The sequence below is a fragment of the Salmo salar genome, chromosome 25, assembly GCF_965601325.2.
Source record: "Salmo salar chromosome 25, fSalSal1, whole genome shotgun sequence".
Lineage (NCBI taxonomy): Eukaryota > Metazoa > Chordata > Actinopteri > Salmoniformes > Salmonidae > Salmo > Salmo salar.
Window position 1 is genome coordinate 22,061,594 of NC_138315.1, and position 12,540 is coordinate 22,074,133.

General features: G+C 44.0%; 1 protein-coding gene across 1 annotated transcript in view; it reads right to left on the minus strand.

Annotated features, from left to right (window-relative positions):
- Nucleotides 1-575: 575 nt before the first annotated feature.
- LOC106586343 (inactive phospholipase C-like protein 1) overlaps nucleotides 576-12,540 on the minus strand; it is a 142,833-nt gene continuing 130,868 nt past the window's right edge. Inside the window, exons 6-10 of the mRNA XM_014173528.3 lie at nucleotides 9,298-9,660; nucleotides 6,259-6,462; nucleotides 4,741-4,816; nucleotides 4,088-4,197; nucleotides 576-3,880 (exon numbers count right to left, since the gene is read on the minus strand). Coding sequence (XP_014029003.3) covers nucleotides 3,653-3,880; nucleotides 4,088-4,197; nucleotides 4,741-4,816; nucleotides 6,259-6,462; nucleotides 9,298-9,660 — 981 coding nt within the window. The 3' untranslated portion in view covers nucleotides 576-3,652. The remainder of the gene's footprint in view (nucleotides 3,881-4,087; nucleotides 4,198-4,740; nucleotides 4,817-6,258; nucleotides 6,463-9,297; nucleotides 9,661-12,540) is intronic.

A 12,540-nucleotide genomic window follows, 5' to 3' on the forward strand; every position in this document is an offset into this window, starting at 1 on the left:
CATGGTTGAACATCTAATTCTGCCGTGGGACTGTGAGAGCTTGTTGGTATACACACACATACACGCAAGCACACACTTGTACTCTCTAAAACACTCGCACACACACTTTTTCCTCAGTCCATCACACCAACACACACAACTTTTCGGTCTATCCACACACACACACACACACACACACACACACACACACACACACACACACACACCACACACACACACACACACACACACACACACACACACACACACACACACACACACAATAGCAGAGTAGGTATATGTAACATCCTGCTGTGGCTATATGACTCAGTGAAGGACCACTCCGTAACACACATCCAGGAGCCCTGGCTCACACAGAGGAACAGAAGAGAGGAACACAGCATCCTGCCTTTGGTAATGAAAGCTAACATAACAGGCACAGTGAGGATAGGGAGGGAGGGAGGGAGGGAGGGGGGAGGGAGGGAGGGAGGGAGGGAGGGAGGGAGGGAGGGAGGGAGGGAGGGAGGCAGGGTCGTTCGCAGCCAGGGAGGTCGGGCTGCCTTTTGAGACAGGGTCGTCCACCACTTCGCGCATTTTGAGAAGTGTAACTTGGATTTTGAGAAGTGTAACTTGGATTTTGATTTGACATAATTTCAACATTCTGTCATAAAGAGGACATGTTCAACTTCATAAAAAACATGTTTTCCCATCTTTAGTAAGTGCCTATTAAGTGCTAAATAAAGTAACAGGGTTGACAGGGTTAAATCCCCTTGTTACAGGGGGAATGGAAGCTTGTTGTGTGCAAACAGGGAGGGGCAACTGAATGCAAGCTTCACCATTTTTATATTTATTGTTAAAACATCTCTAGCCTGTTTATCGATGGGTAACAGGGTTGACGTGTTATGCTTGACCCGCTCAGTTATCCACCCCAAAACACCCCAAAACGGCCAACAAGAGCAGGACCAGGTCACCTGCTTTCACACTATGATTTCACTATCAGCAGTTCATTGTTTCTATAGAATAAAACATTAAAAAGGAACAAATAAGAATTTGTTCTTAACTGACTTGCCTAGTTAAATAACGGTTTAATAAATAAAGAAATACAAATAAATACTAATATTCAGAAATAACTTTGTCAAAGCAACAAAATAGCTTTACAATGATGGTGAAAACGTGGAGAAATGTGCGGGTTAAGTAGGTTCAAATCTTCCTAGAAGTCACAGAGGATGCACAGAGGGACATGTCAAAATTCTGAAGATTTATTGAATTCTCCATGTAGTCTATATTAAAGGGCACTTAATTTAATATAGCAGGCTTTTGGTGCACTATTGGTGCACTATTTCTATTTCAAATATCAAGGGATGCAAAAGGCACTCTTCATGGAACGACCCAACAGATGGAGGTGGTTAATATAAGAAAGGGCAGATGAAGGTGGTTAATATAAGAAAGGACAGATGAAGGTGTAAAATACACATAATGCGGAGCTATACGGAGCACTCCTCATTGATACAACATTTGAGAGGTGCACGGCGATGCGGTACGGAGCTTGATTTGGCCTCTGCGTGCCTCTGGAGGCTATGTGATTGCGTCACACCCTCCATACAAAGCCTCCAACCACATTTTCGGATCAAGCATACATTGGCTCTGACTTCTGCAGAGGCCATATCACTGTAAACGTTGCATGTTCAATGCAGACGTCGGATTGACCATGCAACGCCTTTAAAATAGATGTATGGAGGTGGGCTGGTGAAGGAGGCAACAGATGATAATGAATCCATCCATCCAAGAGAAGGAGAGAGGCAGGTCAAAATGGGTTGTCCACTGCATGCATTAAAGAACCTATGTTAGGTATTATCCTTTCTATGCAGAATTTAAATGTTCCTCCAACTTTACTGCTGTGTGTTGAAATGTCTGTACAGACTGTAGAATGACAGACGGTAGGTATGTTTACCTCAGAGCCCCAGAAGACCCTGTGCTCTGCTGGAGGCCCCGGGGGAATACTTTCCATTCAATTCATTCTCACCTTGTGATGGAAATGTCCCTTATTGTAAGATCCTCTATTATCTCTACTGTCTGTTTTTCTTTGATGCCAGGCTCCTATAGTGCTCTCTCAGCGCTGGGTTTAGTATTGTTGTATTGGGGCCCTGTGCCTCTAGCTGTGTTTGGATCACAGGCAGTAGGAAAGGTAGAGAGCAGTGGAGGCTGGTGGGCCCGTCCTCCGATTTAAAGTGATACCAGCCACCACTGGTAGAGAAAGGGTGCTATGACACAGTAAGATAGAAATTACATGAAGTATTTACCTACCTTATAAGCACAAATCTAACATCGGAAAAACAATGGCATCCATGTCCCACAGTCGACCATCACAAGCAGCATAAGCACACCAAGGATGTAGTAGCATCTAGTAGCGCCATTTTTGTAGTTCTTAGTCAGAGTCCTTTACTGTTGCTGAGTGAGTTTTTAGCTGGGACAAACCCAGCACATACTTTCAGTCAATACAGAGAGAGAGGGCCCCCTCCCTCATAGCAACACAGCCATGCTAATCACATCCTTGTGCAGGGTAATACACATCTATCAATCAAAGGGGAAAGGGGATACCTAGTCAGTTGCACAACTGAATGCATTCAATCAAAATGTGTCTTCCGCATTTAACCCAACCTCTCTGAATCAGAGAGGTGCGGGGGGCTGCCTTCATCTACATCCACACGTCATCGGCGCCCGGGGAGCAGTTGTTGTGGGGTGATAACTGCCTTGCTCAAAGGCAGAACGGCAGATTTTTCCATCTTGCCAGCTCAGGGATTCAATTCGAACAAGCAACCTTTTGGTTACTGCCCCAACGCTCTAACCACTAGGCTACCTGCCGCCCAACTAATCAATTAAGCCTTTTAAACACAATCAAATAATCAATCAATAAATCACACTCAACAGGTCCTCTTATTTCAGGTTGTCTTCAGGTTGTCTTCCAGACCTTACTGTGATGTTGTTATACTGTGTCACTGTTAGCCCCTAGCCCCTAGCCATCTGACACCTGTGGGTGAGGGGTACGCAAGACAGGCTAGACATTCAAAACACTCCATGTACCGAGGGTTCTGGGTGAAGGAGATAAAGAGGGGGAAGGAAGGAGAGAGGGGCTGGGTGTAACAGTAGCTGTGTCGGTGGGACACTGGGAGAGTCACCTGTCACTCAACCCCCTGTGGTATCCATGGTGAGACGGGCCCTCAAGGCATCACAGCGTGACATCACTTCCTCCTGAGGGATCAATTAGGTGGGTTCAGAAGGACAGAGACTCTTCACTCGTCCTCTCCACAGCAAATGTTTCTTACCTAAGAACAACGTGTCTTCACAATCACAACTCCCTTTTTAGGGAGAAAAAGCATTGAAGTAAATTGTAGGAGCGTTATATTCAAGTGTCCGACTTAAATAAGCACAAATGTATTTCCACTGATGAACACAAAGTAAGCCGTCAAGTTACTGCAACGATTCGTCACTAGTCTTACTACTCTGGATAAAGGTATATGCTCTGGGCTCTACTCTAGACCATTCCAACTCTGCTCTCTTTCTCCATCTCTCTCTCTCCCCAACCTCCCTTTCTCTGGCAGTTTGAGGGGTTGTCACCATCTCATCCACTCGATCCCTCTATCCCCCTTCCCTCTCTCTGGTAGGTTGGGGGGTGTCATATTCGTCCATTGCCATGGGTATTCACCCTCCTCTCCTGGGTGCTTCCTCTCCTCTCCTGGGAGTTGCCCCTCCTGCTATGGGAGGTGTAGAAGAGATCAGAGGGACCAAAAGAGGTGCAGGAGGAGGTGGTGGAGGTGAGGCCACAGGCTTCACAGGCCAGGGCCAACTGTCTCAGAGCATCCAGAGAGTCTATCTTGGCACTGCGCAGCAGATCACACTGACCCTGTAGAGAGAGAGAGAGAGAGAGAGAGAGAGAAGAGAAGAGAGAAGAGAGAGAGGAGGAGGAGAGAGAGAGAGAGAGAGCAAAATTGTTTCCAAGACAATTTTATTTTGTCTCCAAGACAATTTCCCCTTGGTGACAATAACGTTTATTGTATCAAATGTATTGTATCATGTGTGTGTGTGTGTGTGTGTGTGTGTGTGTGTGTACCTTCAGTACAGTAATATTCCAGGTGAAACTCTCCAGGGCTTTGCTCTGCTTGTGTCCCTTCAGCCCCTCCTTCTCTCCCAGCCTGGGCAGCTCCTCATGGAACTCCATTCCTGAGAAGACAGGACAGGAGATAGAGATACAGTTCAACTGGTAGTTAGAGCTAGCAGTAAGCAGTAAGCAGAGCCATGTGGCAGTAAGCTGACCAATGTCATGCTTACCATGTTGGAAAAACGCTGCAATCATAAAACTAAATTCAATTAAATCTCATTGTATTTTGTTTTATTTCTCCAGCCCCAGAATGTCCAGCGATTTCTCTCCTCATAAGGCAAATTATAGGCTCACTGTGTTTACTGAAGTCTGGACTAGGTTTATGTGTATTGGTATGGTAAATGAAAACCATTGATTTTCCTCTCTCCATTTCTCCTATATAGCACTTCCAGTTCATCTCTCTCTCTTGGGGACTGTGGCATACAGTATAAAAAACATCACAAGATGGAGCACTGCAATCACACTTCAGTAGACCTCTTGATCTCTAAGAAGTTAGTTATTAGTTTGATATTCATTCCAGCCATATTTACCCCTTTCCTCCCCGACAAATATTTTATATTCCTCCTTTCCCTCCCTCCCTCTGTCCATCCATCCTCTCCTCTCACCTTCTCTCTGCACCTGGGCGATCCTCTCCTGCACAACGTCTGCATTCTCGATCAGCTGCTTCTTGGCTGAGATCATCTGGAAGAGAGACAAAGACAGACACTGGATGAGCCTCTGGACAGACAGACAGATACAGATCAACAGACCAACCAATAGACAGATGGATAGAAAGATTGTCATACACACAAAAACGTACACATGTAGATACTGGCCTTAAATGGTGGCAGGTATATTCTGGACAGCAGGGTCAGAGTTAGAGTCAGGAAGGAAAGACATTAGTCTGTAAATACCACAGTGTGCTGCTCTTTCATAAAAACATTTTCAGTTTTTTTCCCATACATTTTCCATTCATTTGCATTATAGAACTTGTGTGTCTCTACACCAGTGGGGGCTGCTGAGGGGAGGTCGGCTCATAATAATGGCTGGAACGGAGCAAATGGAATGGCATCAAATGATGTGTTTGATGTATTTGATACCATTCCACTCATTCCGCTCCAGCCATTACCACAAGCCCTTACTCCCCAATTAAGCCCTTACTCCCCAAATCTGACCCTGCTGTACAGTACTGGAGGTTGGTGGCGCCTTAATTGGGGAGTAAGGGCTTGTGGTAATGGCTGGAGCGGAATGAGTGGAATGGTATCAAATACATCAAACACATCATTTGATGCCATTCCATTTGCTCCGTTCCAGCCATTATTATGAGCCGACCTCCCCTCAGCAGCCCCCACTGGTGTAGAGACACACAAGTTCTATAATGCAAATGAATGGAAAATGTATGGGAAAAAAACTGAAAATGTTTTTATGAAAGAGCAGCACACTGTGGTATTTACAGACTAATGTCTTTCCTTCCTGACTCTAACTCTGACCCTGCTGTCCACTACCTCAGGGTTAGATGAGATGTCTGTGAGATGGAGGAATGGAGGGATGGGGGAAAGGGAGAGATGGAAGGGAAGAAGAGAGCGTGATGACTAAGGCCACGTGTGATGGAGGTTTGAGGGTGTGATGTAGACATTGGAGGGGCTACAGTCTGGATCTCAGGCCAACTGTCTGTGTGTCACACTGACCTGCTGGGCTAGCTTGGCCCTAGATACGTATACATACAGAGAGCGAGGCTGACAAACAATTAACATACACAGAGCACACTGCACAAATATGCTGCCACAGAAATAGCTCTTCCTCTTTGTCCCTCTCCCTTTTTCTCCCTCCCTCTCTCTGTTTCTCTGGTTGATTGTGGTGTGTGAGGGGGAGTAATGAGAGATAGAGTGCAGGTGGGTAAGAGGCATCCTGATTTAATACTGGCAGAGACGGAGTGGGAAGAAACACAGCTAGAGAGGAAAACGGTATTTGTGCATGTGTGCCTCTCTCTCTCTCGTCTGTGTATGCATGTATGCCGAAGACAAAGGTGCGTGAATGAACACATGCCTATAGCTTCAAGTGTCTTAATTACTCTCCCTCTCTACATATATGTAATCCAATAATATTATAATATTGATATCTCTCTCTCCCTCTCGCCCTCCTACCGTATCATAGTGGTTCAGTAGTTTGCGCGTGACCTCGGTGATGCTGCTCAGGGCCTCCAGGTGGGGGTAGCCATCCCTCAGGGTCATGCTGGCCCCCGGGGGCCCTTCTGGGGTCTGCAACCGTGTGGCCAGGCTCTGGATGCACTGCTTCAGTTTGGCCACCGGGGGGAGTCCACACTGCTCTTTGAAACTCACACTTGCACTCTGTGTGGAACAGGACACAGAGCGAAAGAGCGAGTGAAAGAGAGAGAGAGTGAAAGAGAGAGAGATTGAAAGAGAGAGAGTGAAAGAGAGAGAGATTGAAAGAGAGAGAGATGCAGTGTATTATAGGTATATTATGGTCAGGTCCACGTGACCTGAAAAACATCTGACCCTGACGAAATCACAATGTCAGATGAGGCTTAAACTCACACCTAGATAAAGTCAAGCACAGATTAAAACACACAGAACATGTCCTTCTCCTATTGTCTGTGAGTATGTCAGGGGAATCTCTGGTCAGGTTCAGATCAATCTAAATCAAGTAACAAGGCACTTGGGTGAACCCCTTAATACTTGAACTGAACCCCTAAAACCTGTGCTAGGGTCACTGAGGAGAACAGACATTAAAGCATACATGCTAGACATCTACTGTACTAGCTAATGTGTTTGGGAGGGAGGGAGTATACTGGGATCTGTCAGAGGTCTCCACTGAGATCAGACACACTGCCAAAACACTGAGGCCATTTTCCACCTGGCAGCACCGCAACTGGACCAGCAGTCACATTGGTGATTACCATAGCATAGCCCTCCTGAGGACAGAGTGGGTTGGATGTGAGGGGGGCAGGGGGCTTTGTGTGTGTGTGTGTGTGTGTGTGTGTGTGTGTGTGTGTGTGTGTGTGTGTGTGTGTGTGTGTGTGTGTGTGTGTGTGTGTGTGTGTGTGGGCGGGGAGACAAATTATGAATAATAACAGACTGTGGCAGATGAGAATACAGCTGGAAACATGGCAGAGAGAGAGAGAGAGAGAGAGAGAGAGAGAGAGAGACACACAGACAGAGAGAGAGAGAGAGAGACAGACAGAGAGAGTGTGTATATGTGGAGATAAGCTGGTCCGTGCTGTAACCAGGTCTATGCCTTCTCTCTCTTCTCTGTTATTTATAGACTACCGTGTAATCCTCCTCAACCTACTCCCTCTCTCCTTCCTTCTTTCTCTCTATCCACCTCTCTCCTCTCTCTTTCATTACTCTCACTCCCTCTCTTTCTCTGTCTCTCTCACAAAGTTCACGTCACCCCACAGAGAACTCACAGGTAGTGTCTTATTTCAGCGCAGTCATGAAATCTATTCGAGCCCAAATCACACTCCTCCAAAACTCCTGCATAACAGACCATATTTCAACACGGGCTAAATATAACACAACAGCCCATCGCCACTATCTGTTCAGGCAGGAAAATGTATTCAAATGTATTTGTTCATTTTCAATATTTAGCTTTTTGTGTAAGAGCTGTTTGAAAAACATGGCTGGAAATTCAGCCTGTTCAGGTGGGATGGTTTTTGGCCCAGATCATGACATCACAATCTGATTATTCTGACCAATGAACCAGTCATATTTTATTTGCATATGTATCCTCTTACTTTGAAGGGGGAAGCGGGGTAGGCTCTAGAGCAGGGCTGACAAAACTGGGGCCCGCGGGCGACGTTTTGCCCGTCAGGACCACTAGGGGCCCCCTAAAGATATATATTTTTTAGGAAGTCAGTCAGGGTCTCAACTTACTGTTGAGAGATAGCATAGTAGAATACACAACGTGCTATTTCAAAATGTGGTTGTGCATTAGCAGTTTTCTCTTGTTATGTCAGACACTGACAGTAAATCAATTAGCCCATGTCAGCTAACATTTCATAGATTGCTAGGTAAATTACAGTTGTCTAGCCAGCTATCTAAACCCTATAGTAATCATGGCCAAATTACTGACCAGGCACTCAAGGCCCGTGCCCAGGGGCCGTGACCTCCTGGTGGCTCCCATTGATTTTGTTAGTCACTCTCACTCAGATATCGTATTAGCATGGCATAAGTCATGGCAAAATGTGTAGAATTGCAGGAAATTAGCATTAAAACTGCTAAATTGCCTCTCCATCCCATGGAAAGATGAGTAGAATAGCATGAAATTAGTTTTAAAGCTGCTCCTTTTTCTCTCCTCTGCCAAGAGGGGGGCCACTAAAACGTTTTGCCCGTGAGGTGGGGGGGGGGGGGGGCAACCAAATCTCGCTTGGGCCCCCAAAATGCAAGAAGGGTCCCTGCACATATTCATGTTATAAGCCTTATGAATATAGAAACTTGGTTGCAGTTTCTATGCTACAATGGTCAAATTTGTAATACATATTTAATACTGGTAATCATAGGTGTCAAGTAATATGGTTATGATTTGATTCATGTTTGAAGTGTAATTTCATGATTACTTAAAATAAAAGCTATTGTTGACCCTAAAAAGCTATTGTTGACCTATATTTCTAAATAAATAATGTAAACCACTCAGAATATATTTTGGCTGACCAAAACCAAAAGTTTAAGCATCCCTGCTCTAGACGATCCTATCCGCCAATCAGGGCTGTGTATGTAAATATATTTGAATGTGTATGGATACACCCACACAATCAGACTGAGCATTTCAAAAGGAGGCTCGGGGAAATAAATGCTCAAAAAATACATTTGGAGTTATTTTCATGAAATAACCACAAACAGTGATGTATTAGACATACAGTGATGATGTTACTAAATAGACTGCATGGGGGCTTTAAATATATTTGGTTATCTTGGGTTATCTATAGAGTACATTACAACACTGTCTGATATTTTTCAATTGACCTCAATTATGAAATATCGCTTTTCTCTGCATGGCTTTAAAAGGAACAGACAAGTGGTAAATCCATAAGGGGACGTGAGCAAGTCCATACTACATGGAGAAGAGTAACTTCTTCGCAACACAGCAAGTGCGTGAGAAACACCCAGGTATGAGTAACGCCCTCCCATCACCCTCTGACCTCTAACGCCTGACCCTCCTCTCACCTGTGCGTCCTCCCGCAGGTCTGTGGCCTCTCTGAGATGGGTGCTAGCGGGACGGAATGTATCATCCAGAGCTTTAATACCCGTGTTCCGTAGGGTCACGTACTCTCGCCCCCGCCGCACCCCTCTCCGCACAGACAGACCCCTCCTCTGGGCCTTGCCCCCCCCTCGTCGGTTGGTCACAGCAACATGGACGAACAGGCTAGCGTGGGGCAAGGGGTCTCCCTCCAGACCCAGCAGGGGCACGTTGCGGTAGCCCGGCTGAAGGCATTCGAAGGCCACGCTGTACTGGCCAATGAAGTCGTCTCCAATGTAGTCGTCGTCCAATACCACGAAGCGGAGGAGCGCCAACTCTGGCATGTTCACCTGGGAAGGACAGACAACAACCAATCATGAGCCAAGGTGCAGCGACAGACAAAATCACAGGAATGTTACCGAATGTTGTACACAGACACAATTCTTGCTTGTTTTAGAACACTGAGTACGGTTACTTCACACAATAATACGATTATTGTGGATAATCAGATTAATATTATAGTTTGATTAAAACATTTACATGCTTTGCATGAAAGAACAATTTCCCTAATAATCCAGTTTACATGGACACATCTGAAATCAGGCTACCTGATGGGATTTAAATAAATGCAGAAAATCAGCAATCAAAATAAACATTCTACCACAGCAAGCATGTTATTTTTGCAAAGCCAATTTGATTCTGAGTTTGGACATAAAGTTTGTATATGAAAACTATTTCCATGCACACTTTCAGTTTTTCCGAACTCACGTCACATGCGCTTCTGATGCTGGCACATGCGAAGAGCAAATATACCGCTGGAACTCTGATTAAGCTGTTTTACAGGTCCTAATCATTCTAAAGATTGGTTAAGAAAACAGGTGTTTTAATCAGTGTATGCTTACTTCAATTTTGACCTTACGCTGATTAAGATAAGCAGAGTAAGGTGTTTACATGACTATTGCCATACTCAGCCTACTGCCATAATCAGTTTAACATCAAATTATTATTGTGCGTGTAAACATACTCCCTGATATTTTTTATTGGTTTTCTAGTCATCTCCCTTTAGTTCAATCTGGAAACAAACTTTTGTGTAAAGGACAATGATTTCAACTAGAAATAACAATATCAGTTTTTATTAAATAAAATGTTTTAAAACAATAATAAGACAGTTTTAACTAACAAAAGTTGTGCTTCTCCTCTAACGTTCCAATAGGTTCTAACAGCATCACCAAGATAATCCGACATAGATCGTGAGAAAAAAATGAAAACCTGCATAACTGATTTAACCTTTATTTAACAAGGTTAGGTGAGCCATGGAGAACAGCTCTTACATAGACCTGGTGAGTCAAGATGTTTCTAAACAAATATTATCATACTGAGACATTAACATTTAATCATAGTGGTGGACGTACATTCATATAATATATACCCCATATGTTCCTCACAGGGCACATAACATTATAATAATATTGTCCATGACAGACAAAAGTATCACACATAGGCACATCATACAGTTGAAGTCGGATGTTTACATACACCTTAGCCGAATACATTTAAAATCTGGTACTCAATTCCTGACATTTAATCCTAGTAAATATTCCCTGTCTTAGGTCAGTTAGGATCACCACTTTATTTTAAGAATGTGAAATGTCTTAATAATAGTAGAGAGAATGATATATTTCAGCTTTTATTTATTTCATCACATGCCCAGTGGGTCAGAAGTTTACATGCACTCAATTAGTATTTGGTAGTATTGACTTTAAATTGTTTAACTTGGGTCAAACGTTTTAGGTAGCCTTCCACAAGCTTCCCACAATAATTTTGGCCCATTCCTCCTGACAGAGTGTCACGTCCTGACCATAGTAAGATGTGATTTTCTATGGTAGAGTAGGTCAGGGCATGACAGGAGGTGTTTTGTCTCTTTCTATTTCTATGTTCTTAGGTTCTAGTTTTTGTATTTCTATGTTGGCTTGTTTGGGGTGATCTACAATTGGAGGCAGCTGGTCCTCGTTGTCTCTAATTGGAGATCACATTTAAGTAGGGGTTTTTCTTCCTGGGTTTTGTGGGTGATTGTCTTTTGAGTAGTGTTTGTTTCGCTCTGCGTCACGGTTTGTTGTTTTGGCATGTTCAGTTATTTTATGTATTGCAAAGTTTCACGGATTTAATAAAATGTGGAACTACAACCACGCTGCACTTTGGTCGGCTCCTTTCGACAGCCGTGACACAGAGCTGGTGTAACTGAGTCAGGTTTGTAGGCCTCCTTGATCGCACACGCTTTTTCAGTTCTGCCCACAAATTTTCTATAGGCTTGAGGTCAAGGCTTTGATGGCCACTCCAATACCTTGACTTTGTTGTCCTTAAGCCATTTTGCCACAACTTTGTAAGTATGCTTGGGGTCATTGTCCATTTGGAAGACCCATTTGCGACCAAGCTTTAACTTCCTGACTGATGTCTTGAGATGTTGCTTCAATATATCCACATCATTTTCCTCCTTCATGATGCCATCTATTTTGTGAATTGCACCAGTCCCTCCTGCAGCAAAGCACCCCCACAACATGATGCTGCCACCCCCGTGCTTCACGGTTGGGATGGTGTTTTTTGGCTTGCAAGCCTCCCACTTTTTACTCCAAACATAACGCTGGTCATTATGGCCAAACAGTTCTATTTTTGTTTCATCAGACCAGAGGACATTTCTTCAAAAAGTACGATCTTTGTCCCTATGTGCAGTTGCAAACCATAGACTGGCTATTTTATAACGATTTTGGAGCAGTGGCTTCTTCCTTTCTGAGCGGCCTTTCAGGTTATGTCGATATAGGACTCGTTTTACTGTGGATAAAGATACTTTTGTACCTGTTCCCTCCAGCATCTTCAGAAGGTCCTTTGCTGCTGTTCTGGGATTGATTTGCACCTTTCGCACCAAAGTACGTTCATCTTCTATGAACGTACCAAAGTATGTTGTGGAGGTCTACAATTGTTTTCTGAAGTCTTGGCTGATTTTCTTTTGATTTTCCTATGATGTCAAGCAACGAGTCACTGAGTTTGAAGATAGGCCTTGAAATACATACACAGGTACACCTCCTATTGACTCAAATTGTCAATTAGCCTATCAGAAGCTTCTAAAGCCATAACATCATTTTCTGGAATTTTCCAAGCTGTTTAAAGGCACAGTCAACTTAGTGTATGTAAACTTCTGACCCACTGGAATTGTGAATAAGTGAAATAATCTGTCT